Source organism: Caloenas nicobarica, chromosome 10, assembly GCF_036013445.1.
Source record: "Caloenas nicobarica isolate bCalNic1 chromosome 10, bCalNic1.hap1, whole genome shotgun sequence".
Classification (NCBI taxonomy): Eukaryota; Metazoa; Chordata; class Aves; order Columbiformes; family Columbidae; genus Caloenas; species Caloenas nicobarica.
The window spans coordinates 2,608,943-2,636,673 of record NC_088254.1 but is presented as its reverse complement, the minus strand read 5'-3'; the positions used below and the strand labels follow the sequence as shown (position 1 = coordinate 2,636,673).

Here is a 27,731-nt window from a genome sequence, read left to right as displayed (position 1 = left end):
GTGAACATTGCTGGGTCCCTGCTTTGATGTTTTTTCCTGTGAAACCACAAACAGTTTAGGAAACTTGGTGTCCCCTAGTCCATAAAATGCTATCTGTCCTTCTGTTCACTCGATAGATCCCGTTTCATGTGGCTGGTGGAGCAAAACTGTTATTTATGGAAGGAAGGGACACAGCAGGACTCATCTAACCAAATCTTGGTGGTTTATTTTCCTTCTCAGGATTTTGTGAACCATTTCCATGTTCTTCTGCCACAAGGAATCAGCCCGTCTAAGCACAATATCCATGATTTCTTCAGGAAAATCAAACTTGATCCGGACAATTACCAAGTTGGGAGAACAATGGTAAATGTCTATCCTCAGCTCAGCCTTCCATTTAAGATACAGATATAACATTTGCCTGCATTTCCATAATGATAAATTAACATCTTTATGTATGTTTTTAATTAATGAAACTTCTGTTTGCCAGAAGCAAATGGTTCAAATGAAGCTTTGGCTAACGTCAATGCAAAAAAGTAAGGAATATCTCTTTCTCGGCCAGGTTTTCGTGAAGGAGCGGGAGCGGCAGCTTCTGCAGGACCTGCTCCATCAGGAGGTGCTGCGCCGGATCACGCTGCTGCAGCGCTGGTTCCGCAGCCTGCTCTGCAGGAGGCAGTTCCTCAGCTTACGGCACGCCGCCGTGGTCATACAGGTGGGTGACGGCGCCTGATTTTGTTGCAAATTACAATCCACGAATCCTAAAATCTGCTCCCCTCTGCAAGGAGGGAGCTTGCAATCAGGATTTGACTCCTTGTGCCGTGGTAGGTTGGGAATTTCGGGGACAGGGCTGGAAAGGTTGCACAGAATCATAGAATCATTTTGTTTGGAAGAGACCCTTGAGATCATCAAGTCCAACCATAACCCACCCCTGGCACTGCCCCATGTCCCTGAGAACCTCATGTCCGTCTGTCCAACCCCTCCAGGGATGGTGACTCCAGCACTGCCCTGGGCAGCCTGTTCCAATGCCCCACAGCCCTTTGGGGAAGAAATTGTTCCCCAGATCCAACCTCCACCTCCCCTGGCGCAACTTGAGGCCGTTTCCTCTGGTCCTGGCGCTTGTTCCTGGGGAGCAGAGCCCGACCCCCCCTGGCTCCAAGCTCCTTTCAGGCAGGTCAGAGATCAGAAGGTCTCCCCTCAGCTCCTGTTCTCCAGCTGAACCCCCAGCTCCCTCAGCCGCTCCCATCACACTTGTGCTCCAGCCCCTTCCCCAGCTCCGTTCCCTTCTCTCAACTCGCTCCAGCACCTCAAGGCCTTTCTTGGTGTGAGGGGCCCAAAACTGACCCCAGGATTCACGGTTTGGCCTCCCCAGTGCCCAGCACAGGGACAGTCCCTGTCCTGGGCCTGCTGACCACACTGTTTCTGCAGAAGGCCGGAGCTCTCCCATCCCCACGCAACACCCGTTACAAGCAGCTCCCTATTGTCTTTGCAGAGATTTTGGCGTAACTACCAGAACCGAAAACAAGGTGAACCATCCCCAGACCCTCTCACCCTTGGCAAAGCCGCTGTCGTTCTCCAGACGCACTGGCGTGGCTTCGTGGAGAGGAGGAGGTTCCTGCAGATGCAGTTTGCAGCCCAGCTCATCCAGAGCTGCTGGCGGGAACACGCCAAGCGGCGGCACGAGGCGGCCACCAGCATCCAGGCCGCCTGGCGAGGACATCGCGCCAAACGGTCCTTCACGGCCAGCAGGAGCAAAGTCGTCTGCTTGCAAGCGGCGTGCAGGGGATATTTAGCACGACAAAGGTAACGCCGTTGGCCTTGATTAAAAAAACCCAACAAACGACGTTTTCTGATCGTACCCAATGAGGAGGGATGTGGTTGGTGGGAGTTTTGGCACTACTTGGACCACGGTGACTTACAGAAGATGTTGTCCCTTCGTAGGATCTCTGACCCTGTTCTGACCTGCCCTGATCCTTCCCTTGTCCACACTTTCTAACAAAGGAGTTTATTTAGCTGCACATCTTACTCTTAGAATCAGCAGAGCCTATTTCAGGTTGGAGCACGTAGGCAGTGTAAAGCTGAGCCCATAAATACTCCTGAGTTGTTTTTTTTTTTTCCCCCTTGGCAGCAGCACCAGTTTAAGTAGCCTATTTTTAACTTGGATCGGCTCACCGATCTCGTCACCGTGCTGTCTCGCGGGGACGGGAGATACTGGAACCAGCTGCCGCAAAGAGGAGAGGGTTTTCAGCCATGCCTTGGCTCACCAGCTGCGGAGCAGGGCTTGGTTTGTTCTTCTGCAAGGTGTGGAGCACCTTGATGTAGGGTGGAAGGAAGATTTGGGAGCTGGAAAGAGCTCTTGGGGCAGGGTTGAAGCCCCTGCTACCAGTACCAGAGACAGCCCGGGCACGATGATGAAGATGGAGAAGCCAAGGGGTGCGATCGGTTAAGCTCTTCTGGCTCCATGAATTACAAAATGAGCCAGGCCAAGGGTGGAGGCTGGAGCCGCCGTTGTCAGCACAAGAGGAGCTTTCGGGTGCGTTGAGGTGATCCTTGGTTAGGAGTGACCGTGGAAGAGGAGAAGGTCAAAAACTAAATGTGCACTTGCATTGTCTTGCACCAGATGTGCAAGGAGGGTTGCTTGAGCTGGTGACGGCGAGGCTGGTGGTGATGAGATGCCACCGGTGCAGTGCCTTGAAGGGATGTGAGTGGGCACGGGGGTAAAACGTGCTGTTTTTCTGCTTACTTGCAGGTTCCAAGCTTTGAAAGAGCAGCGGTTAAAAGAGATGCAGCTGGAGAACGGCCTGTTGGTTAGAGAAGAGGATGGGCCGGAGGCAGATGATGCTTTGGAAATCAAGGGCTCGGACCCATCAAAGTGGGAGGATGGCTCATTTGAAGAGCGAGTGAGAGCTGTAGAGGAACATAAATTGTTGATGGAGAATAATCGGGTGAATCACGTGGACCCGCTGGATACTTCAGCGAGTTTATTGTACAAAAGGCAAGAGAGAGCCAGTAGCCAGAGCGGGATGGACACCGAAGAGGAGGTCGTGGTGAGAGAGAGACCCAAGTCGTTGGAGGACCTCAACCAGAAAAAAGTGGTTCGCGCAAAAAGAGAAAGCCGGAGAATGCGGGAACTGGAACAGGCAAAATTTAGCTTGGAGCTGCTGAAGGTCCGCTCCACCGGTGGGCTATCACCTTCTGAAGAGCGGCGGTGGTCAACCGAGCTGGTATCTGAGGCACTTCATTCCCCTCAGGGAACCCCAGAGAGCGAAAGCTCTCAAGGGAGCTTCGAGATGTTAAGCTGTGAAGATACCCCAAGTAATAAACACGTTTCCTTAGTTTTAGATGAGCAAGATACACCGTTGTTTTCCACGGATTCCTTGCCTAGCAGTCCCCAGGCTCATCTGCAGGAGAAGACTTTCAGTGGGGCAGATGTGAACAGCAATTTGCCCAGTTGCAGGAGGACACCTTCAGACCTGGAGCTCCCCGATAACCTCCCCATGAAGGAGCGTGTGGTCTGCGAACCCCAGAATGTTCTATACAAGTCGCATCCGAGAGAAGCCTTCCTTGCCAGCAATCTACCCACTTTCTATGTTCCACCACAAGATGACGTGAAGGTAAAGCTGGTGGAGAATAACCTGAGGAACAAAGCAGGGGAAAGAGAGGAGAGAACAGTTACATTTTCTGAGGTCAGGAAGGACTCTGAGCCCCAGGGCAAAGCCCTGGGAGAGAAGGAAAAGGAGAAGTCCTCTACCAAGAGAGAGGAACGTGGAACAGCAACTGTGACACAGGCCCATTCTCCAGACTCCGTCATCAAGAGGCTGGAAAAGCTCAACGTGGAGAAGGAGGAACGGCAAAAGCAGCTTCAGCTCCAGAACGAGAGGGAGATGATGGAGCAGATCCGTCAGCAGAAGGAAATTCTGGAGAAACAACGCAAAGCCTTCGAGCAGCAAGGGAGGGTGGAGGCTTTGCAGAGGGCTGAGCAGAGCAGAATGAAGGACCCTTCCCTCAAACCAACCAAAAAACCAGACAACCGACCTCAATCGGTCCTCATCCTGCACCCCCTGAGCCGAGGGGAGCACAGTGGCCCCCCAGGCGTGACTCCAACCCCATCGGTGGACATCAAAGGTCTCACCGTTGGGACCAGGGGAAGTTCTCCATCCCACAGTGCCCCCAAAGACAGACCCATCAGCATGTTCATGGAGCGAAGAGAAGCTCAACCAGGATCGCCGCTGGAACCCCGGGGCCATTCCAGACCGGCTCTGGACCCCAAGGACCTCCCGGGCAGCCACTTCGCCAGGACGGAACGTCTTCGGCAGCCCCGGGTGCCCAACCAGGCCACCGAGGAGACGAGGGCAAGCTCCATCTTCTTCACACCGAAAGACAATCCCTTCGGCCTCCAGTGAGTAGAAAGATGATGTGCTTTCTCCGTAGGCTTTTTCATCTCCTAGAGACCATACAAACGGTCCAGAACTTTGCTTCTGGAGACTGTACAAAACCTCCAGTGAAAAGATGGGGTTTTTTAAATTTCAAATATCAGAGGAAAAGGAAAAAGAGCTGAAAATATGACTTCTTGCTCTCTTATGTGATGGGCATTATATCAGCCAGGGGAGATAATCATAGACATTCACAGGTGAAGTGAGTTAATAGAGTCGATGTTGTTTTCATTTACCTGAGATGAGCGGTGATAGGAGTTTATTTCTCAAGGTAAAAGATGAAGAAAAAATTCTCAGGATTTTTCAGTGGTCAGAGCAGAAATGACTAAATAAGGCAGGAAATAACTTGGGACAAAATTTACTTCTAGTTTATCCTGTTCCTTAAGCTGCCTTGCCTAATTTTTGGAGAGGTCTTGGCCATTTAGCTCCAAAAGGACATAAAACATTCCTGTTTAATGTGTGCAGGTTCTTTAAGTCCAGACACATGCGATGGGAAAGAGGAACAAACAATTAAAAAATAGCCCTTTGCCCCAGCAGCATCCGTCACACATGGGCATGGTGGGGGATTTATTCAGAAATGATGGTGGAAAGAGTGAGCTGAGCAAAAAACAACTTTAAATGGGTGTAATTTTCAATGCTGTGTTTAATGCAAAGTGAGGATGCTCTCCTTCTGAACCAGTTTGTGTGAAAATCTGCAGGAGGTCCCGGAGAATTGGTTTGAAAGTGGGTATTTGAGAATAATCTTCCCCCAATAAAAATTTCTTTCCATTTCGTTTGGTGGTTCACGCACAGAACAAGCAACAGGAAAAAAAAAAATTAAAAATTCATGTCTTTTACTTTTTAATCTGCAACAGAACGATCACACTCGAGAATATAAAAAAGGCACCATCCGTAAACCACTGTGATGGGGTGTTAACTCAAATCTTGAAGAATTATAAGCGATTCCAAAACCCCACGGCCTCAAACTTGCAGTTTTGGTCTTGGTTGCTTGGGCTGTGCGTTCAAGCCAGGCTGGCATGGCAGAAAGGATTTTAGAAGACGAAGCATGTCTGGTTTGTTGTGTTTTGACAGGGAACCAAGTCACCAATGCCTGTCCAAGGGTGAACTATCTCGGAAACCATTTAAGATGCCGGGGTCTGGCAGAGGAGAGGTAAGTTGTGGCTCAATTATTTTCTCTTTTAATTGAACTGAGGCGGGAGGGAAAGCCTTATCCTTGCCAGTTTTCCCTCAAAAGCTTCGAAGAAGTGAACTGTAAATCACAAGAGCTGCCAGACACAGGGAAGGAGGATTCACACCTTCTCATGATAAAAGCCCCTGTAGCATTAATTCATTAATTCTGGCTAAAAAGGATCTCGTGGTCCTGATGGCAAACACTGTCCAACACAGTCTTGTCTTGCTTTGGTTTAACGTACGTTTGAGTAACATCCATGATTGTCCATTTTCATCGTGCTGTCTTGGTTTTTGTTTTTCCTGGTCTTTTGCTGTTTATTTTTGCATTACGTGTAATATCATGTCCCCTCCATGGGGTGCAGTGTTGCTCAGAGATGTCGTATGGCTGTACTTGAGCTACGCTATGATGCTAAACATCGGTAGAATCTCCTTTTCATTTTAAAAACCCTTTTTTGTTGTTTGTTTTATCATTTGGTCAAGCAGGTTTCCAGACCGACCCATAAAAAGAAAGCCCGCATGGCGCGGACGCGCTCCGATTTCTTGACTAGAGGCACTTTTCCCGATGGGGAGGGGGATACGGAGGAAGATGATTACGATGGCAATTTTGAGTTCCTTCTCTCCTCTGACCAACCTCCTCATCCTGAGGCGGTGCCTGCAGCCCGGCTGGGCCAGGCCTGTTACAGTGACTCCGAAATGGTAATTTTTTTTTTCCAACGTGACGGGGAAAATCTAAAAAGAGAGTGAGCGGAGCCTTTCTTTGCTAACCTTAGCTGCACTGATCCCTCCTCCGCTTCTTCTCCCACTTCCAAGGATGCTGTAGATGGGTAAACTCGGCGAACACAGCAGAAACAGATGCAAAATGGGGAAAATTTTTGTATTTCTTGGCCGTGGGGATGTTTCCTGGCTTGATTCGATATCAGCTACGCTTCCCATAGCTTTCCTGTAGTGTTGCAACTTGTATTGCACAGCTACCTTTTTAAAAATTGTTTTTTAACCTCAATATCAAAGTCCCCCTGGGATCCTTCTGCTCTAAAAATGGTCTGCACACATCTGTAGAAAACATCAAAGCAAACGTTGTCCAAAAAGCAAGAGACAACAAAGAAAGTGATATAGAAGTCTTTCACCTCCTATTACTTTTGATTTTGCGTCTTTAGCCACAGCATCTGATGATTATTCAATTGTTGGAGCAATGCTGGCAGGCGGCTCTTAAGAAAAGCAAAAACATGTAAATTGGGCAATAAAAATAGAGTGAAATAGTGCATTTTAAAGAAAAAAAAAAAAACAAAATACAAACTTTAGTGACTTTTCAAGCACAATAACTGATTTCCCTTGGCAGGTCCATAGGCTGCAGCTCTGTGAGCCTGTGCTTGATCTCAGGCTTAATCTCCTGCCTGGATAAGCTGCTTTTGGAAATCACAAACCCAGAGGTTTTGGGGGTGGAAGAGGCCAACGGCTTCCAACCCACTCATGTTGGGGTTTTTTTTCAAAGTGGTGGAGATATTCCCTGGATAAACCCCAGGAATCGTCTCCTGCCGTAAGAGCTCAGCTGCCTTGTTCCTTTGCTCCGGCTGCACTGCTGGGTGTGGAGCTGAGTATAAAACCAAACAAAAGCACAAAAACCAAAGTTAGTGATTTATTTTGTGCTACAGCGTTGCCTTGGGTCTGGCAAACCTCTCGTGCAGTCCTAAAATCTGCTTTTCCAAGAGAGGCAGATGAACAAGGAGAGCTCTTCGTGACTTTTCAGTTAGAAGCTTTTATTATAAAGGTTAAATTTTCCCCAGGATAATTTCCTCACTGGAAGAGGGCAGAGATTTACAAATTCCACAAATTTTTGAAGGTTGCTCTTGATAAATTTCCAGGAGTTTTGAGTCAGGAATACTTGAAACCTCATTGAAAGAGGCGGTTTGATGAACGGAGGTCTCTTGGCTGCCTCTTAGCTCATCTCCCTGCTTTGGAGACCGGGAAAAGGACAATTTTATGTAGCGAAATATATTATTTTACATAGAAGGGCCATGTTGTACCCAGAGTGCCATGCTGTGTTCCTGGAGGCTACCCTCTTACAAAGCCTCAGGGGGTTTTTTTTTTCAGCTGTAAAAATCTAATTTTTTTTTAGCCGATGCCAAAGGCGCTTGGCAAGCTCCATCCTTGGGAAGGGACCTGGCTCATCCCACTCTTTGGAAATGCTCCTTGGGCCTCTGCTCATCTGGTTTAACAGCTCTCACTGCATGCGAGTAGTAGTAGATGCCAACTGTCTCTCGTCTCTCCCATATCCTCCTTCTCCTCTGCTCCCCATCACTTGGCTCTAACTGGTGGTCAACACCTTCACCCCTTGTGTGGTTGAGTTCTGCTTCCTACCGAACGCTGCTTGTGAAGTCGCGTCATCGGCACAACCCAACGTCCCTGTGTCCTGCCGACATGTACGGTGTTTCCATCTGTATTGCAGGTTGGGGACCAGCCCGTTGGCTTGTGGCTTCTCTGGGTCAGGATTGCCACGAGTAGCAAAATATAGGGACTTTTTATATATGTTTATTAGCAGAGCCCATTAGGGTGTTGCAAATGGAGCAGTACTGGTGCACGTTGGTTTGGGTACAAGCTCAAGTAGGGGGATGTCTGTCTAGACACTATCGTTGTGTCTTGTGATGTTCACATGAAGACGAGTCAGGCAGCTGCCATGTGTGAGCTGGTTTCCGTGTTAGTGAATAGTTTATTCATATGGCTTCTGCCCCTGGCTACGACTTTCCAAAAGGAGCCTCTTTTGATGTGCTGCTCGGTGGCCGAGGGCTGCTGGATAGATGGAAGAAAGATCATGTGTGACCTTGGGAAGCTGAGCATGTGATGGCTCACCAGCGGCGCTGGCGTGAACCCGCCCATTATGCCCGTTGGGTTTCTTGACCATCAACTCAATGACTGTGTATCACCAGCTGGTAAGCAGAGGTCCACCAGAAACCGATGCTCCTGACATAAGTCTATGCAATCCCAGAGCAGCAAAGACCAAGAGCACCTTCAGCCAGCGCTGAAACCCAGCGTGCACCAGTACATAAGGTGTCTGCTGAAGGTTCAGTTGACTCCAAAGAGCCTTTAAGGCTTCCTGACAAGACCAAGCCTTCAACGTTGATTGAGTTTTTTGGCTGGTGATGAGCTGAGGATTAACCAACCTTGCGGTGAGACAAGTACAAGTGGGAGGAATAGCTCCTGGCTGTGGTCAGCACACATGAATACCACTTCTGAGTTGCACCTAAGCCTGGGGAGCTTTCCTGCAGCAGATAAATAGAAAGTCTTAGAGAAACCACACCAGAAGTATCTTCTGAAGACATTCTCCTTCAGCAGAAGCTCTTAGAGAGAGGGTTGTGGATAACAAAGCAACAATTTAGCTCCAACCTCTGTAATAAAGCCATGAATTGACAAAATTAGTCCAAGTATCTGTCACGAGCTGATCCCAAAGATGCCTGAAGAGCCACCGATGAACGATCTCTTGTACTAAGTCATCCTTCTTCTAGTTTTCTCTAAAAAGTGCATCCCAGATGTTTTTGACTCAGTCTTCTGCATGAGCCAGGGGTTTCGCTTGCTTTGCCCTACTTCAAAATCTGTACTCCAGGTCTGCTTGTGGAGGAGGTGTGATATATATTGAAAAACTAAAATGTCTGTGGTATCCCATAGAGCAACCCCTGCAGTGCCCCAGTGATCCCCTTGGCCTGTGCTTTAAATGGCTTTGAAATACAAAAAAAGGGAGTAAATACCTCCAGAAAATCCTTTTTTATAAAAAAAAGCACTGAAAGTGATTAAAAGGTTAAATTATTCAATAACAAAACTATATCGGCAGCAAATATTGTAATAGGTCATTTTTAAAAGCAAGTAGTAAGTTTGGGCTGGATGGATTTAACTTTTATGGGTTTTAAAGTTCGGGGGTTTTTTCCCCAGTATCCATCCACAAATTATATAATGTAAAAACGACAGGAACAAGAAACCTTTTGGTGGTTTAGACAGTTTGTCTTTCCCAGTGGCGATTTTGCCTTATGTGCTGCCATCTCCTGACTGGTAGAGGTTTAGTCCAAAGGTGAAAAATTAAACCCCCAGTGTGTTCAACGCAGACATTGAGGTGACGGAGAAGCTACAGGAGATGTTTGATCATCGTCTTCCCTGTTTTCCTCATGCTGAAAGTCTCTCCTGGAGTCCAACTCCGAAATCACAGCTGCAACTGGAAACAAACAAACAAACAAGACCAAAATTTGCTATTTTCTTCTAAATACAGCAAGACTATTTCATGGAATCCCATTAGGTTGAATTTTTGCAAATTCGTTTCACCCTTAAAAATGATCCTAAAGAATTTAAAACGGTGGCAAAAGTGGAGATCCTTTGTATTAAAGCTGCAAAATCTCTTATTTCTAAATGGTTCATTTTGATGTGTCCTTGGCCCAAAGACCTTGGTGTTTTCTGTAACATCTTCAATGAACGTTGGAGGAGGAAGCTCTGCTGGGACATATCCATGTGGTTGAAGGTTCCTTTGATGCTGGGAGCACCACAAATTGCTCGGTCATGGCTAACGATTGTGGTTGACGTGGCTTTTCTGGGATTTCATCTCTGGTTGCTCAAGGAGAAAGAAGATTGGACCTCGATGTAGAGTTGGAGCAAGGGAAATGCCTTTCTGCTTTAGGAGTCGTTAAAATATTTCTTTAGTTGTAGGTAGTTCGACAGGGCTGTAGGTTTCCACCTGTAGGAAGAGAAATAAAGACGTAACAGATGAAATATCTAATTTTTGCTAGGGAAAAAAAAATATCTGGTGTCCCAAGAGTTGTCTCGTTTATAAACACTTTGTACTTGGAATCGTTACAGACAGTACAGCGATTCGCCTCCGGGGAAGGCCAAACCAAACTGCACAAGACCATGTCTCAGGGGGAGATCGGGAAGCTGGCGGCCGCCCAGAAGAACCTGGCTCCGGACGGGAGGTAGGAAACGCAGCTGGAAATGGTACCCTAGTCCCTCCTGTGTCCTTCTTGGTTTCCATCACCTTGCTGAACCACCCCGGCTCCTTTGGAGCTCCACCAGCCAAAACCAGCACACGAGTTACTCGTCCCATCTTTTCCACGTGACTGTGGACTTGCTCAATTAGAAGAAGTGTCCTGCTCGTATCGCAGCAAAGTTTTGACACCGTGTGCCAGACGTCCCATCCCAAACCACCCAATTGCATGCGCGAAACTTGAGTTTCTTGCCTTTCCTGAGCACTCGTAGTCCGGTTTCTCTGGTAGGAGTTGTGTGGATTTAACTCCTCCTCAAACACCATGAAGATCTGGGAGTTTTGGGGTAGTTTTGGGAAGAATGTTTTCCTAGCTAAGGTGGTTCCTCTTCCCATGATTTATTTCCAGGCCTCAGCGAGCCAAGATGAGGTTCTGGGGGAAGGGAAAGCAGGGGGAGAAGAAGACCTCGCGGGAGAAGCTTGCTACCCAATCTGAGCTGCTGGAGCTCTACGCGGAGCAAGAAGCCCCCAGCCGGGAGATGATTTCTGGCTTGCAGCTTGGAGAAGGTATGTGGAGAAGATTCTGGTGTGGTAAGGAGCAGAGAAATTGCGTTCGCTCTCATGGCAGAGGGAAAAGTGAGTCTAAATCTGACATTGGGCTACACTTGGTTGTAGCCCAACATATAGGGACTTGGGTAAAGCTACAGAACTGAGGAAGGTTGGTTTATCTATAGGGCTAGGGTATCTGTAATTGAGAGTATCGTATACAACAGTGTGGTCTAGCTGAGGAAGACAGTTTGGGAAGCTGCGCAAATCCATGCTGGTTCATGTCTCTTGAATTCATGGATGATGTCAACCTGAAACGATGGCAAGTAGGTTAGAGGGTGGAATCCAAAATGAGTTGCGAGGAATTCCATGTTGCTAATCCTCCTGACAGCCATCTGGACATGGACAGACATTTGCCCTCTTGATGGAGGTAATAACCAAAGGAGAAATTACATTTAATCTTCCTATGAGTACCACACGGTGCTTTTCTCCTCCACGAGTTTATTCCAGAGCCCATCTCCTTATTTTAGTGGCAGAATTATTTTTCATCTGCTCTTCAGTCTCATTCCCCCTTATTTAATTATCACCCGTAGAGCTGGGTCCTCACCACCTGACCCCCCCACGGAGTCCTGAGCTGTCCGGCATCTACCGGCGGGAGTTTAAGGAGAACAAGGAACCCTCTCCCAAAGTGAAACGCAAGCGCAGCGTCAAGATCAGCAACGTGACTCTGGAACCCGTGCAGTGGCAGAACGACTCGCTGCAGATCATCACCAGCGCTAGCGACTTGAAGAGCATGGATGAGTTTCTCCTGAAAAAGGTAACTCCTGTCCTCACATAAATCACCAGAGAGCCTGAAGAGCAGATTGAGGCAACAAAACCCAAATTATCTTGGGGGCAGCAGTGGCAACACTCGGGAGAAAAGATGGGCACCAACATGTGGTCATTCTGCATGAGCCCAGCAGCTTCAGTGCTTCTGTTGCTGGTGGCATCAGAAATGGGTGATTGAGGAGAGCAGGAGTTGAAGGCTGCAGGGAAATGCTCATGTTTCTAGATTGCGTGGAGGAGAAATTGTCTTGTAATCATTATTAACATCATCTGCCTGTGGTGGAGTAGCTGCTCGTTAGTCCTCCTTCATCTCCTGCAGTGCTCTGCCGCAGCAAAAGTGGCACGGGCACATCAACCCCTTTGCTTTCGCAGATGAATGAACTGGATAATGAAGACAGCAAGAAGGACACACTGGTGGATGTCGTGTTCAAGAAAGCGCTGAAGGAATTCCGACAAAACATCTTCAGCTTTTACTCCTCGGCATTGGCGGTAAGTGAGCGGATGATGGGTGAGAACTTCCACCTCCAGGAGAAACAAGATGCTCTGGGTCCTTCTGGTGATGGAGAGGTTGCCGAGCTTTCCATTCCTGCTCCGCTCAGCCCAAAGGGTGGATGCTGCTCCTTTGCATTCAGTCTCATGAGCTGTAAATTTGGGCTAATTCCTCCTCTTTAATCAGCTCTCAATATACGTTGAGTGGAGATTTCTGGTCTCCTCGTTACAAGTTGCTCCTGATCAAATGGGAGATGACTTTAAGTCAATAAACTCCTCTTTGCCACTCAAAGTGCCTGGAAACCTTTGAGTTACTTTTGTGAGTGGTGGAGATGTCTGAGCAACGTGGAGCTCTGTTCTTCTGCTACTTCTGAACCTGAGCAATGATCGCTGTGCCTTATGATCACAGTGGTCAAAAAAAAAGCTATTTTATTGCCCAGATTGTACTAAAAGTTCCCTTTTGAGCTGGAACTTATCCTCTTGCTCTGCGCACTGAGAGGCCACCCTGCCAAAGATCATGAAACAATTCTCTATTAGATGATCATTTTTGTCGTCTTTAATCGTATTCGGACTTCCCCCAAGTGGTTGGAAGCCAGTCAGGCTGAAATAATTGTCTGGAGCAGAATAGACAGTCTGGGGCTTATAAAAATGGCTTTTCTTTTTGCTTCTTTTTCCTTAAAAGATGGATGATGGGAAAAGCATCCGCTATAAGGACCTGTACGCCTTATTCGAGCAGATTCTGGAGAAGACCATGAGGCTTGAGCAGAGAGACTGGAGTGAATCTCCAGTGAAAGTTTGGGTCAATACCTTCAAAGTCTTCCTGGATGAATATATGATTGAGTACAAACCCCTGGACTACACCGCAGTGAAGGTAGTTGGCACTTTTCTTTAGCCCCTTGGAGATCTGGGAACTGTCTTTCTGTGGGGTCGTGCTCTCTGTAGACATGTGGGAACCTCTGTTGTCTCCTCCTCTGCTTTAAGCTGAGGTGACATGATTCATTGGTGGTGTTTCACTGGGCTCAGCAAAGCCCAGTTCACATCTGGGCTGAGCTGGGCCTTGACCAATGCCAACGTGTAGACATTGTCTCCAGGGCAAAGCTGCAACCATCTGTGAATGGTTGGAAAGGCATCTCCTGGTGCTTATTTTTTAGATTTTTGAGGGGGTTTTTTCAATCTTTGAGGGAAAGGGAAAGAGATACAAGCTTTCCCGGTCTCTTGACCTCTTCCCAGGTGACCATGTGTGTCACCCATCAGTTGGGTTGCAGAAGGGGACACGGGCAGTGTCTGTCCTTGGGGTCTAGTTACGGTTTTGAGAGCAGTCAAAGCTTGTAGTGTTCCTCTCACAAACCTGAGCTCCTCGCTTTCTGTGAGGACAACCATGGGGTCTCAGATTGGGGCTTGGGAGATGGTGTTCATTGTAGAAATAATCCATCTGCTGACTCTTCCGCTCTGAGTCCTCCTCAGGCTCCGCTCCAGGCAGGTTTTCTGAGCATCAGCTCCAGCTGCGCTGCTGTGCCATGTCCTCCTTGGTTGTCCACATCAGATGGAAGAGCTTTAGGTCGCTGATGCTGGACCTGGAGGCAGAGCACCTAATTCCAGCTTTGAGATTAAGATGGGCCCAGTTGTCCAGATTTCCAAAACCAGGGTGATCTGCGGGAGGCTTTCCTAGAATGACTCTCACGGGGCTGCAGATGCACTGGAGGATGCGGCTGGAAGGTGGTGGGCAATGTTAGATACGTTCCAACTCAGGAAATTCTATAATTCTATGACTTAAATCTCTTTCTAACACCAGGTACCAAAAACGGAGCGAAAAAAGAGAAGAAAAAAGGAAGTGGATGTGGTGAGTTGAGCACGTCCCGCATCGGTCAAGACAGTAAACATAACGTTATTGTAGAACTGATTGCAAAACAGAAAGTGTTATCCTGGGTTTCTGCATTAACTTGCAGCGTGTGGTCTACGTTTTGTCAGAGATGTAGGAGATTCCTTCTCCTGTTTTCCTTAAGGATGTGATAGTATTCGGAGGGATGCAAGCGCAGAGCAAAAAGGGGCCATGGATGCTTAGAAGACCTTCTTAACATGGGGAGTTGACCAGTCAAACACAGTTTCTAAGCTGGTTTCATGATGGTTTGATTCCTATACTGGCTGGATGTCTTTTTGGGTTGTCTACAGGGTTACTGGGCTGAAAAGGAAACAAAAATAGCCAATAACAGCTAAAAGTCGGACACCTGACTGTGTTTATCTCGCTATTTTGCAGGAAACTCTTCCCCCATCTCCTTTTTCTTACCACCCAATCTTTATTGTCGCAGGTGGAAGAGCACAACGGCCACATTTTTAAGGCGACCCAGTACAGCATCCCCACCTACTGTGAATATTGTTCCTCCTTGATCTGGATAATGGACAGGGCTTCTGTTTGTAAACGTAAGCACATTCTCTTTGCCCTTTTTTCATGTGTGTGTTTCACAGTGATGAGTTTTTTGCATTTCAAAAAGTGTTCACTGCTGGTTCCTGCAACCCCACTCTCAGATAAGTTGGGTTTTTCCACATTCGAAGAGCTTTTGGGACAGGTCTTAAGCGTTTCTGAAGTCAACTAGTCAGTCCATCCCAGCAGTCCTTCCAGACCTCACGGTAGGGTTAGTTTTGTGTGTGGGAGCTTTGCACTACATGTCTTATCCCATAAGGTCCTATGGTCATTTCGTATGGTCCAACCAAATTTAAGTGTCACAGTAAGAAGGATGATCAAGAGAATCGGGTTTGGTGAACCTCCCCTATGAGTTCAGCCCACAGTGTGCCCCTGGGTCTCTTGATTGCGGCAAATTCACTTGGTTTTAGCCCATTTGACCTCCAGGCGCAGGTATTTTTGGAGAAATCAGGAAAATGGAGGAGGACTGATGGGAAAGGATGATCCATCGCTTTGTGTTTTTTGGCATTTCTTCGATTAGGTTGAAATATCGACCCTGAGGCCAATACCCAGTGCAGGAAGAATACAAATGAGGTGCTATTTCCAACCTCTTTGAGCGTGCCCATGCTCAGAGTGACTCATGGATTATTTACCGAGTGGATCTATCAGGGTTTTCTTAATGTTTCAAGGACTTAAAATTAAAGGCTTCATTTGTTTTCATTTGAGTGGATCTAATATAGACTTGGCCCCTGGAACTGCAAATTCAATGTGCTTTTGACCTGCTAGTCCTCAGAGGAGCTACTTAATTCATACTAATTCATATTTCTGCAGCGATCTGACTTTTTGGATTATTAAATACTATTCTTTTTTCCTTGCAGTATGTAAATATGCTTGTCACAAGAAGTGCTGTCTTAAAACCACAACCAAGTGCTCCAAAAAGGTAAATGTTTCTCATTCCTTTTCTTTCATTAAATACCTTTCAGATGGCGAACTCAGACTTGTATAAAAGTATATTTGCAGGCACAGATCTTGATATAATGTTGGAAATCACCTGTCTTCGAGCAGGAGCGTGAACTGGAGATCCCTGGAGGTCTCTCCAACCAGAACTTCGGTGTTTGCTTATATTTTGGGAATAACACAGCAATTTATCATTTTATTTCTGCCCAGTCACGCAGGAGACGTTGCAGTGATGTTCCCTGCTTTGTCACCACGCTCTATAATAGAAAACTGCTTCGTTTTATAGCTTTTAAGGACATGGAAATGTGGGGTTGTTCTTAAATGTGGGGTTATTCTTGGAAATACGAGCTCAGGCTCACAATGTGGTCCCCAAACAGTGGAGGATGCTCAAGCACTCCCTGTCCTCTGACAAGGAAAATAAATATTTTTTGCAGGGTTTAAGGACAGCAGATGAATACAGCAGGTTGCCCTGGCTAACGATGAATCATCAAGATTTGATTTGAAAAAAAAAAAAAAGTTTATTTTGTGCTGTTTATGCCAAAAAAAGGATAATACAGCCAGGATAATGATGTGCGCAAAGCTTTATCAGTTCCCTGGGAGTCCTGGGGGAAGAGCAGCCTCCATAACCCTACGGCCTCCGTAAAGCTGTATGATTACATTTTTCCCAAGAAATAATCTGAATATATACATTAAATATACATATTTTCTTTGATTTGGTATTTTTGCTGCGCTCTTTCACTCTCTGGCAGTATCTCCGCAAAAGTGGAAAACACCTCGTATGAGTTTCTTCCCTACGGATCTGGGAAGTTCCATGAGATCTCTGGTTATTTTTTATTAGAGATGCTCAAAGCCTTCTCATTTCTTGATGTTTCTCTGCACAAGGAGCTTTTTGTACCCAAGGAAGCAAGTTCACCTTGTCTCCACGGGCACTTACCACTTGAGTGGTTGGAGTTCCTTCTCTAGAAAGGCTCTGGCTTGTCCGTGCTTGGTGGTTTAACATTTTAGGGTTGTTTTCAGCGACGGGGAGCCACAAACCACCTATTATGCTTTGAGAAAAAGCTCTTTATTTTCTGGCAACGGTTGGTTTTGTAACTGGTAGCCTTGCCTCAGACTGGATCTTTTTCTGCAGGTTTACGGTGAACTTGAGCTCACCTCCCTCTGACAATAGAGTAGTTTTCACCCAGACTAGCGCCTCATCTTGGAGCTGCTTGACTTTCCATTTAAGTCGCACACAGGTTTTGTGACATCGCGTTTTCTCCTGGTTTTAGCGGCCAACTGGTTGAACAGCAGATGATGAATTTCAACGGGCAGCTGAGACCAGATGTTACTGGGGTGGGTTTTTTTTTTCCGTAGAGCGTTAAACAGCGTGGGCATCTTCCCCACATCATCTCATAAGGTTGACAAGATGGATGAAAGGATGAGATTGAGTGGGAAAAACACAGATGCAGGAGCAGTTCATAGCTGGGACCTGGGTCGTGGTCACCACCATCTCGCTGACGACAGCATGTGCTGTCTCATGTTCCCTTGGCTGGGACTGGGTCTTTGTGTCCTGATTTTATTAGGTGGTCTGACATTTTCCACCCAGAATCTCCCGTTCAGGAGGACTTCATACACAAATATCAGATCTCCAGTGAGCATTTGCAGCCGGAAAATGGCTCTTTCCTGGCAGATGTAGATGAGTTTTCTTCATGCTCTTATTTTGGCATTGTATTCGTTCACAGACATTTTGTGATTTCCAATGCTGCAAGTTGATCTAAGTACTCAAGACTCAGATTTCTCTGTTCTGCTTCAGGCCATGAAATCATCCCTGGAGCCAGTGCCAGAGGGGCAGGAGGTACAGGACCACCATGGTTAGAAAAGGAAAATTCAGACTTTTAGGACTTGAGGGACTGATTTAGCATTGCAAGATGTACATTGCTGGCTATCCTGTCTTCCTTTATTAGATTGACCTGCAGGTCACCTGGATCAGCTGAAGAAGTTTGAATAGCAGTCAGATCCGAGCGCTCCACCAGGATTTTAAAACCTTTTTTTTTCTTTTTCGCCACCAGTATGACCCGGAGCTCTCATCTCGGCAGTTCGGTGTGGAGCTCTCCCGGTTGACCAGTGGGGAACGAGCGGTGCCGGTGCTGGTGGAGAAGCTCATCAACTACATCGAGATGCATGGGCTGTACACGGAGGGCATTTACAGAAAATCAGGCTCCACCAACAAGATCAAGGAGCTGCGGCAAGGACTCGATACAGGTAAAAGGATGGGGAAGGAAAAAAAAAAAACTCGCAGGGAGAAAAATCTCTGCAACGTCAAGGTTGGATGTGAGGAAGGTGGGATGCTTCATCAGGGCAAAGGAAAGGAGCGGTCCTGCCTTCCTTGACCGCAAAAACACAAGTGATGCTTTCATATCTCCAACCAAAATCTGTTCTCAAGTCACTGTCTCGTGTTTTTTGGGGTGTGATGCACAAAAAAGTCACTCTGGTTGAGGAAAAAGGCTGCCTTAGAAATCCTGGTCCCACCTAAGGTTACTTGCCCTGGAAAATGCAGATTTTAAGACATGGAGCTGAAATCAGGTGATTAATTTCTTGATATCGAACACAGTATGGTTTTGGGGTGGCACATGAACATTTTCTATCTTACAGTAGCTTATCTATGCCCTGGCTTTATGTACGGCTTCATATTGATCCTTGCCTCTCGTTTTCATTCTTTCTCCCCAATCTGCTGCCGAACGCAGACATCGACAACGTGAATTTAGACGACTACAACATCCACGTCATTGCCAGTGTGTTCAAGCAGTGGCTGCGAGATCTACCCAACCCTCTCATGACCTTCGAGCTCTACGAGGAGTTTCTGCGGGCAATGGGTGAGGAGCCTCCTTCACTGTCTCATTCCGTTGACAGACATGGCCACTTGTAGTGCCAAACTGTATTTAGTCTTTGGGCCCAAATCAGCTGGTTTTGCCAAATTATATTTATATTTACCTGGTTTCAAAGTCTGACTTTTTTTTGCTCTAAGGAGTTTTTTTTAAGCAAAGCCACAGGCGGTTCTGTCTTGCCTTTGGTGGCAAGCGTTTGCATCGCAGATTTCAGCCCAAAAAGTTACCCAGAAAATCTGCCTTTTAAGTAGGAAAAGTAAGCAAGCATTAAGAAGGTGTCATTTTAATTACGAGGAAGAAGTAGAAACTGCTCCTAAATGCTGGTGCTTTCTCTGCAGGCCTCCAGGAGAGGAAGGAGACCGTGAGGGGAGTGTATTCGGTCATCGACCAGCTCTCCCGTCCCCATCTCAGCACCTTGGAACGGCTCATCTTCCACCTGGTGAGGTACGTTGGGCCGAGGCAGCTTTGGGCAACACAGAGGATGCTCAGACATCCTTTTTGTACTGAAATAACCGAGACTGAAAGCAAAGGGAAGGGAAGAGCTTTCAGATCCGTCGTGTCCCCCAGGAGGTGGCCCCGGTGCTGTTTCTCCAAGTGACGCTCAACGTTGATGAGCGACCTCCACAGCGCTTTGGTTGCTTGTGGTGCCTCTTGCCACTGCATGGACAGTTTCTTTGAGCGGAAAAAGCTGGTTGTTTTCTTTGGGAACACCTGAGATGTCTTCAGGTTTGGTTTTCTCCATCGAGGGCAGAGCACCGCGCTCGCTAGCACAGCAAGATTGTTCTGTAGACGCATCATCTCACTACGGCCAGCGGAAGAGGTGTGGTGGGGTTGCCTTCACCTCTGACTTCTCTCTTAATTCTTCTCTTTTTTTTAGGATTGCCCTCCAAGAAGAGACCAATCGCATGTCAGCTAATGCCTTGGCCATCGTCTTTGCTCCCTGTATCCTCCGCTGCCCCGACACGACGGACCCGCTGCAAAGCGTTCAAGACATCAGCAAAACAACCACGTAAGAATGTGGCGCTGGGCGATCCAGCTCCGTAACCGTTGCTATTTCACCACTTGATAACCCTTAATACAGTCATATGGCTCAAGAGTAGAGACCTTTAGCATGGAAATTATAAATACATATTAAATGCATCTCCGTGAAGATATTTCATATTCTCTCAATCCCCAAGAGGCTCTTGAATGGGGATTTTTAAGCGATGAAGGATCCACAAGAGCAGATCAACTTGCGCTTGCAGGAAAAGGTGGAGCTTGTGCTGATGTGGTTTCAAAATTAATCCCATTTAAGGCAAGCAGATCTTTATTCTTGCTTTAATTTTGTCTTTTTTATTTGAGGAGGTGAGCTCATTTGGTCTGCAGCAATAATAATATTGCATACTTAGATTTCTTTAAGGTATTTGACATAATCATAAGGATTTTAAAGAGAAAAAGTGAAGCGCTTGCCTGAATTCCATCTGGCTCATATTGAATAGATTTAAAATATGTAATGGAGACAGTGATGATAATAATAGAAACCATCCAGGGAAGGGCTGGGCTTCTGAAAGAGGTGGGTTTACCTTCAGTAAGTCTATTAAAATTGTCAAAGACCAGAACGTGCTTGGAGACCCAGCAGGTAGGAGCTGGTGTGATCCTTGGAGGTCTTGAATTTCTCTAGTCCAAGTTCCTCAATCCATCCCGAGCCCATTATCACGCTTTAGGGGAATTTTTACTACTCTTCGATTGCCAGCTGGAGATTTCTCCTCTGGCCTTTTCCATCAGAACAGATCTTCAGGTAAAACAGAGACAACTCAGATAAAATCGTTTCCTCTTCCCACCTTGTATTCTTTTGGGTTTTTTTTCCCCCATAGTTGCGTAGAATTAATCGTGATCGAGCAGATGAACAAATACAAGGCTCGTCTCAAGGACATCAACAGCCTGGAGTTTGCGGAGAACAAAGCCAAGAGCCGCCTCTCCTTGATCCGCAGATCGATGGTGAGAAGCCAAAGCCATCTCCATTCCCTCCTGTCCTCTCGTTGCCCCCAAAGCAACCCCCCCTGATCTTCTCTTGCTTATTCCAGCCTCCCAAACCCCTTGCAACCTCCCACACCATCTCCCCCAGGACAGGGACCCTCAGCCCCATGGTGGCTCCTCGAGTCACACCATAGCACGAGGAGATGGGAACGGTCTGTGGAAACATGGTCACTCCAGCTCAGACGCTCCTGATCAATGTTTCCACCTTCGTTTGAGCTTGTTTGGTCCTGGGTTGAGTCAAGCCTTTCATTGACCAGCTCGACGTCACCCCATGGGAGACCTGGACCGTCCTTTTTTGTGCTCAATTGCATTATCCGAACCCAAAACGAGCTCCCCGAAGGTTCAGCCTGCTCCTGTAGAGCCTTTTTGGGGGCCTCAAACCCATCTCATTGAACTTCCATGCTTGCTGGGGGCCGGCGGGCTGCAGACACGCTGTGCTTGGCTTGTTGGGCTGCGGGAGAGGGACGGACTCGGCGCAGCCTTGTCGTCCCCAGCTTGGGCGCCAAGCTGTGCTTCTCCAGGGACACGTTGACTTTTTTGGGGATGAAATCCAAGCAGGGGCTGCCCGAGGTCGTGGTGCTGCAGAGCTGCCCTGCTCATCCCAGTTAAACAGAAAAAAAACAACACAAAAATGAACAAAATCGGGTTTTTTGGAGGGACGACGGCATGCGCACTCTAACCTTCTGCTTTCCTTTTCATCTCCTCTCTAATCCAGAAACCCGTACTAATTGCAGTTAGATTTATGAGCATAACCCGCAGTTCAATCCCGGTATGTATCCGCTGCAGCGCGCCCCGCGCCAGCCGCCGCGTCCCTCCGTTGTCTGTCACCGCCGCTCATTCCAGCCCCGTCCCACCGGCCATCGTCCGTGATTTGTCCGTCCCGTCCCCGAGCGGACGCTGCTCCTCGGGGCCACCGTGTCCCCTGCAGGTCCCCGGGGCAGCAGGAGTTCACAGCTCCTCAAAAAAACTGCTTTCCACCCCCTTTTTCCCTTCCTACCCAATTTTTTTTTCTATTTTCTCTTCTTTTTCCATCCTGTGCTTCCCTCTTTTTTGCTTTGCTTGACACATCACTTCCCGCCCCAATTTTTGCCGTCAGGATGCGTTTCAGCATCCAGCTATGCCATCGAGTTGCTTTTGCAGCGCTGCTGTATCGTAGGGTGGTGGATAGAACCACTGGCTCGGATGCCTCGAGGACCATGAGGCATCCAAAGGTCTCCTCCACCGCCTTGGAGGAGGAGCACCACCACCTCCTTGAATGCAAGGTCAAGACGTTCAAAGATGAAAGGGGTAAAAAGGAGCAGATTTCACTTTTAAAGGAAAAAAGGGAGGCTCCTTTCCCCTGCAAACAGCATTTAAATAACCCTGCGGGGAGAAAAGCTGCATTGCAAAGAGATTTTCAACCGCAAGGGAGACGCAGGTTCATCCTGGGTGATGGTTGTCAGGAGGAGGTCACCAAGTGATGGCTTGACATCTCCTAAGTCCTGGTCAGTTCGGGACCTTGAATTTAGAAGATGAGATTGTCTGGTTATGTTAACGCTTAGGATAAAAGCTTTTTAATTTCTGTGGCATCCCTCATCCCCAAAAATCCATCTTTTTCTCCTACTGCATGGAGCAGATCCGTAGAGCTGCTCCTTGAAAGGATAAAGCAGCTGCAGCTATAATATTCCTCCATGCGTATCACCCCCATTTGAGTCAGTTTTTGTCATTGCTTTTAATATTTAAAAAATTGGATGGTTCTTCAGTGCTTTTCAGCACAGGGACAGCTGCACTAAATCTCCCCATTGAACCATGGTCGCAAAAATTCACATTTACTGTCTCATAACGGACCATTGGACCTGGTCTTGGTTTCTAGATCTCATGGACGTGAGATCAGAGCACAGGCAATGGGATTAGGTGTGAGTTACCGTTTGTCAAGGTGGAGACTCTTGGCAATACCAAGGGTGGGTGAGGGAAGGATGCAAGATGTGATCTAACGCTAAAGCGGGAGGCGTGTGCCTTGGAATCAAAGCCCTGGTGATGCTCTCACCCAAAACCAACACGACCACCAGGCAGGTCAAGCTTCCCATCACACGGGCTGTGGGCTTTGCAGAAACCCATCCTGCCACCAGCTGAGCTTGCTTTGAAGTCCAAGTTGCACTTGGTCCATCAGCACCATCTTCACCACCTCCATCCTCACCACCTCCAGTGTGTTGAGTCCTTCTGGTACCTTTCCCAGCCTGGGGTGAGATTTTGGAGGGTCCCGGGTGTGAGCGGTGGTGGCGCACTGAGGACCAATGGCCAGGGCCATCTCCACACCTCGGGAGAGCAGCGTTGTTGGCACCTGAGAAGTCCCAAAAATCACCTTGGCTGGTGGTGGTGGTGACACTGTCATCTATCTTCAGGGCAAAGGACGCGTACGACGCGGCGCCTACCCCAGCCCGACGTCTCCTGTCGCCGTGCGCTTGCCCTCGGTGACGGACGTCCCCGAGGAGACCATGAGCAGCGAGGAAGCCATGGAGATGGAGGTGACGGAGCAGCAGCAAGCGGCCATGCAGCAAGAGGAGAAGGTGCTGACTGAGCAGATCGAGAGTCTGCAGAAGGAAAAGTGAGTCTGGCCACGGGTTCAAGCTGCGTTCCCTATCTATAGGTGACCTATGGATGTTGTTTGACATCATATGGTTGACGTACTGCTCACAGGGTGAGCTGGAGGACTCCTTCCCCTCGTGATCTCTTGGCGTACGCTCATACCTTTCTTCTCCCCACTTTTTTGATCCCGTTGGGTCAATGGCTCTGGGTTGGTTTTGGCAGGGAGGAGCTGACGTTCGAGATGCTGACACTGGAGCCTCGCGCCTCCGATGACGAAACCCTCGAGTCTGAAGCTTCCATTGGCACCGCCGATAGCTCCGAAAATTTGAACTTTGATTCCGAAGGAGCCATCTCTGATCGTTCAGGTAAATCCGGGCGTTTTGGGGTTTGCCGTAGAATGGGTTGGGTTGGAAGGGACCTTCAAAGATCATCTGGTCCAACTGTCCCACCGTGGGCAGGGACATCTTCCACTAGACCAGGTTGGGGGGAGTTTATTTGGTTTTTTCCTGCCCTGTCATGATGTACAGCAATTTAAATGGGTGTAAAGAGGAGGGTTAAGGGTTAAAACACGCAGACCTGGGGAGGTGGGTGGTAGCACCCCAGGTTTGGTGGGGCGGTGAGCACTCCTCCATCATCCCAGGTGATGCGAGATGCTGGCAACGTCCTGGTTTCACCTCATGTGTCCCTGGGGGGGCAACGCTAAGATGACGGGTTGTTTTGGGGTGTTAATCCTCCGGTGGTCCTTCCCCCCACCCCAGAGAGAAGCGTGGCCCTTCCCTCCCTGCGTCCCGCCAAGGCGGAGGGGCCGAGCCGCCTGCGGAGACACCCCCGGCCGCGGCTGGACCCGGCGGACCCAACCGATGCCTCCATCTCCTCCTCCTCCTCCTCCCAATCGTCCACCTCCTGCTTGCCCCACCTGCCCCGCAAGCGCTTCCAGATGTACTCCAAATCACCTTTCTACCGAGCGGGGGGGTCCGGTGAGCCCCCCGAAACCCGGGTGACCCCCGAGGGCTTCACGGGACCTCTGCGTCACCCCGAGGACCGGCCTCAGTTCACCACCCGTGGGACCTTCAACCCGGAGAAAGGCAAACAGAAACTGAAGAGCGTCAAAACGTCCCCCCCCAAAACCAAAGAGCCCCCGGACGGGGGGACGGGGGCGGGACGCAAGAGAAATGCCGAGGCCGACTGCGCCGCCGCCCAACCCCTCGTCCTCCTGGGGAGCAACGAGTTCATGGTCTGAAGATGCTCCACCCCAGGGACGCGTCGCGCGCTGGAGCATCCTCCGCGTCGGCGCCGTCGGCAGCACCCGATGGCTTCTCGTTAGCGCCGGGAGGAGGAATTCTTAATTAAAAAGGCCGGTGGCGGACGGTTTTAACGGTGGCCTTAGTGGTTTTAGAGGGGTTGAGACCTTCGGGGGGATTGGAGCATCCTTGGGCCGAACGGAGCCTGAAAACCCAGCGGGAGCGTCCCGAGCGTCCCGGCCCTCCACGCTTGAACCACCTCATCCACGCCAACGCCGAGCGCATGGAAACGCGTTAAAATCTGCCAAAAATCACCTTTTTTTTTATTTTTTAACCTGACTTAACCACCTTTCCTTTTTTTTTTTTTTGGAGACCATCAGTATTAAAAAATAATAATAATAATAATAATCAAAGACTACTTGAAGCTATATTTGTTTATATGCCGATTACTGGAGTTTGTTGTAAATATATATATTTTAATTTTTTTTTTTTTTTTTTTAGTATTTTTGCCCAGACAGGACTTCTTTCTTTTTTTCTTTTTTTTAATTATTATTATTTTTTGGCCGGGGAGGAGGGAAGCAATGGGCTGAGCCATCCTGGTGTCACCACCGGTGTCATCATCCGTCACTTGCCGCTACCCCTTTGCTCTATACATCGAATTTTACTTTGAACAAGAAGCCCCTGGCGGTGTAATTAGCACGATTTCAGAGCCATGCCTATGACAGAACTAATTAGCAACGCTAACGACTCGCCTCTTAATCCCTCCCATGTCATCGTCACCGTCACCCTCGGTGGCGCCCAGAGAAGCTCCAGCTGCTGGAAAAACCTCTGGAAAGGCACAATTAGGAACCCCGGGGCTCTAATTAGATTAATCAAGGCTGGATCCGTCCTTGCAGCCGGGCTGGACGTGGAGAGCAGCGATCGTCCTTTCCCTAAATGCTGCCAAAAAAGGGAGAAATACCGAAAAATTCCGTTTTCCTGGGTATTTTGTGTTTTGCCGAGCAGCCCTTTGGTCCCATCTCCCCTGCCCGAAGTGCCGTTTCTTTCGAGGGATGGTTTATTTATTGGGGGTTTAGTGGTTATTTTTATTTTATTTTTAATTTTAATTTTTTTTCAGTGGGGGAAAGCGATAGATGCCACAGGGAGAGCGGGAACAGCATCGATTTTAGAGCCTTTTCAGCTAAAAGCCCCGGAATTCCCCTCAAAATGACCGGCCAGAGGGTCCCTGGGGCGGGAGGGGGCTCCAATTTCTGGCCTTGGCTGCACCTTCAAATATATATATATATATATGTATATTTCTTTTGAGATATATATATTTCTCTTATATATATGTAAATATAGAATATATATATAAAGGAAATATATATAAAAAAGAATATATATTCTATATAGACAGAAACTATGAAATAATATATATTCTATATATAAAAATGGATGTAAAAGAATACATGTAAAGGATCTATTTCTTTATACAACTTATATGTTTCTTTTATATATATAAATATATTAAAAAGAAATAGATATACTATATGATGAAGAATACATATACTGTATATAAATATATAATTTATATATAGTATAGTGACTATATATACTATACTGTATACAGTACCTATATATGCTATATGTAGTATATATACTATATATAGTATATATACTATATGTAGTATATACTATATATAATTATATGTAGTATATAGTGTATATATACTATATATATCCTTTATATATAGTATGTAGTCTTTATATATAGTATGTATATACTATATATATTCTTTATATATAGTATATATTCTTTATATATAGCATATATTCTTTATATATAGCATATATAACCTTTATATTTATGTATTTCTATATATAAATATGTGTTTATATTTATATATATTGTATTTACATATATGTAAAGAAATATGAGAGAAATATATACTATATATAAAGAACATATGTTTATATCTTTTTATATATATAAAAATCTATATGAAGAAATAGATATCCTTTATACATGGGGAGAATATATATAGAATATATATAGAAAACATGGTTCTTCATAGAAAAATAGATATGAAGAAATAGATATTAGATAAGATATATAGAATATATATAGAAAAATATTTCTTTTTATATATGTTATATATATATAAAGAAAAGTATATAAAATAAATATGTGTATATATATATATATGTATAATCTGGGTGTCAGTGCAGGACCCCCAGCAATTGGGCATCTCCCACAGCTCCTTCCCGGCAAAGGGCTGGATTTTGGGGCAAAAAACGGGCTTTTCTGGAGCGGCATGAATGTACTTACTACTGGAAAGGAGAGGGGCCGCGTGCTGTTAATTATTCTTATTTTTAATGGATTTTTTTAAAAGTAATTTATAAGTCTGCTGCGTGTAAATTAAAAACAAAGTCTGTATTGTAAGAGGATATATTATCCTGTGTCATCCGCGCTAGAAATTGTTTAAAAAAGGACCAAAAAAAAAAAAAAAAAGAGAAATAAAAGTGTAATTCTATAAAGACGGAGAATTTCTGGTGCCCTGGGGCTGCTGCTGCTTGTCCAGCCCGGAGTTACCGTCGGTTTGGGGGGATTTGGGGTTTTTGGGGGGATTTTTCCCATCTGCCATCAGCCCCTGGTGTGGACAAGGTGCCATTTGTGGATTTTTCCCCCAAACCCTCCTCAGCTTCACAAACCCCCACACCACGCTAATTAAGGAGCCCTAACGAGGAGCCGCTGGTGCTGGGTTCTGCGGTCGATGCTGCTCCCCGGTCTGAGCCTTATAGTCATTTTATTTCTATTCAGATTATTTCTATTTGTCTTCTTGATCTACAGAATATTTCCATTCAGATAATTTATTTTCATCTTATTTATGTTCAGATTTTATTCAGATTTTTTCTCTTCAGATCATTTATTTTTAATTTTTTTCTGTTCAGATTATTTCTATTCAGAAAATATAGATATATGAATATTTCTGTTCATATAACTTATTCTCAATTCATTTCTATTCAGATAATTGATTTTCAGTTATTTTCTAATCAGATTATTTATATTTATTTTATTTTTCTTCAGATAATTTATTATCAATGTATTTGTTTTCAGATTATTTAATTCAGATTATTTCTGTCCATTTCACTTCTATTTAGATTCTTTTATTCCCTTTCTATTCAGATTATTTCTTTCATTTTATTTATATCCACATTATTTCTTGTTTATATTGAGAATATTTATATTCTGATTATTTAATTAATCTTATTTATATACATCTCATTTATATTCAGCTTTCTAATATTCAGATAAATTATTTT

At 46.5% G+C, this 27,731-nt stretch overlaps 1 protein-coding gene across 3 annotated transcripts in view; it reads left to right on the top strand.

Moving 5' to 3' along the window:
* The window catches only part of MYO9A (myosin IXA), a 163,085-nt gene extending 137,268 nt beyond the window's left edge, over positions 1-25,817 (top strand). For 2 of the 3 annotated variants that reach the window (XM_065641480.1, XM_065641479.1), the window contains 22 exons: positions 220-342; positions 539-688; positions 1,466-1,776; positions 2,723-4,372; positions 5,478-5,556; positions 6,060-6,272; positions 10,407-10,519; positions 10,937-11,094; positions 11,667-11,890; positions 12,271-12,387; positions 13,070-13,258; positions 14,180-14,227; positions 14,694-14,805; positions 15,664-15,725; positions 17,791-17,983; positions 18,466-18,594; positions 18,945-19,050; positions 19,484-19,615; positions 20,460-20,583; positions 23,004-23,206; positions 23,410-23,552; positions 23,946-25,817. In XM_065641480.1, coding sequence (XP_065497552.1) covers positions 220-342; positions 539-688; positions 1,466-1,776; positions 2,723-4,372; positions 5,478-5,556; positions 6,060-6,272; positions 10,407-10,519; positions 10,937-11,094; positions 11,667-11,890; positions 12,271-12,387; positions 13,070-13,258; positions 14,180-14,227; positions 14,694-14,805; positions 15,664-15,725; positions 17,791-17,983; positions 18,466-18,594; positions 18,945-19,050; positions 19,484-19,615; positions 20,460-20,583; positions 23,004-23,206; positions 23,410-23,552; positions 23,946-24,427 — 5,061 coding nt within the window. In that variant the 3' untranslated portion in view covers positions 24,428-25,817. The remainder of the gene's footprint in view (positions 1-219; positions 343-538; positions 689-1,465; positions 1,777-2,722; positions 4,373-5,477; positions 5,557-6,059; positions 6,273-10,406; positions 10,520-10,936; positions 11,095-11,666; positions 11,891-12,270; positions 12,388-13,069; positions 13,259-14,179; positions 14,228-14,693; positions 14,806-15,663; positions 15,726-17,790; positions 17,984-18,465; positions 18,595-18,944; positions 19,051-19,483; positions 19,616-20,459; positions 20,584-23,003; positions 23,207-23,409; positions 23,553-23,945) is intronic. The other variant, XM_065641481.1, reaches the window with a different exon arrangement.
* The last annotated feature ends 1,914 nt before the right edge of the window (positions 25,818-27,731 follow it).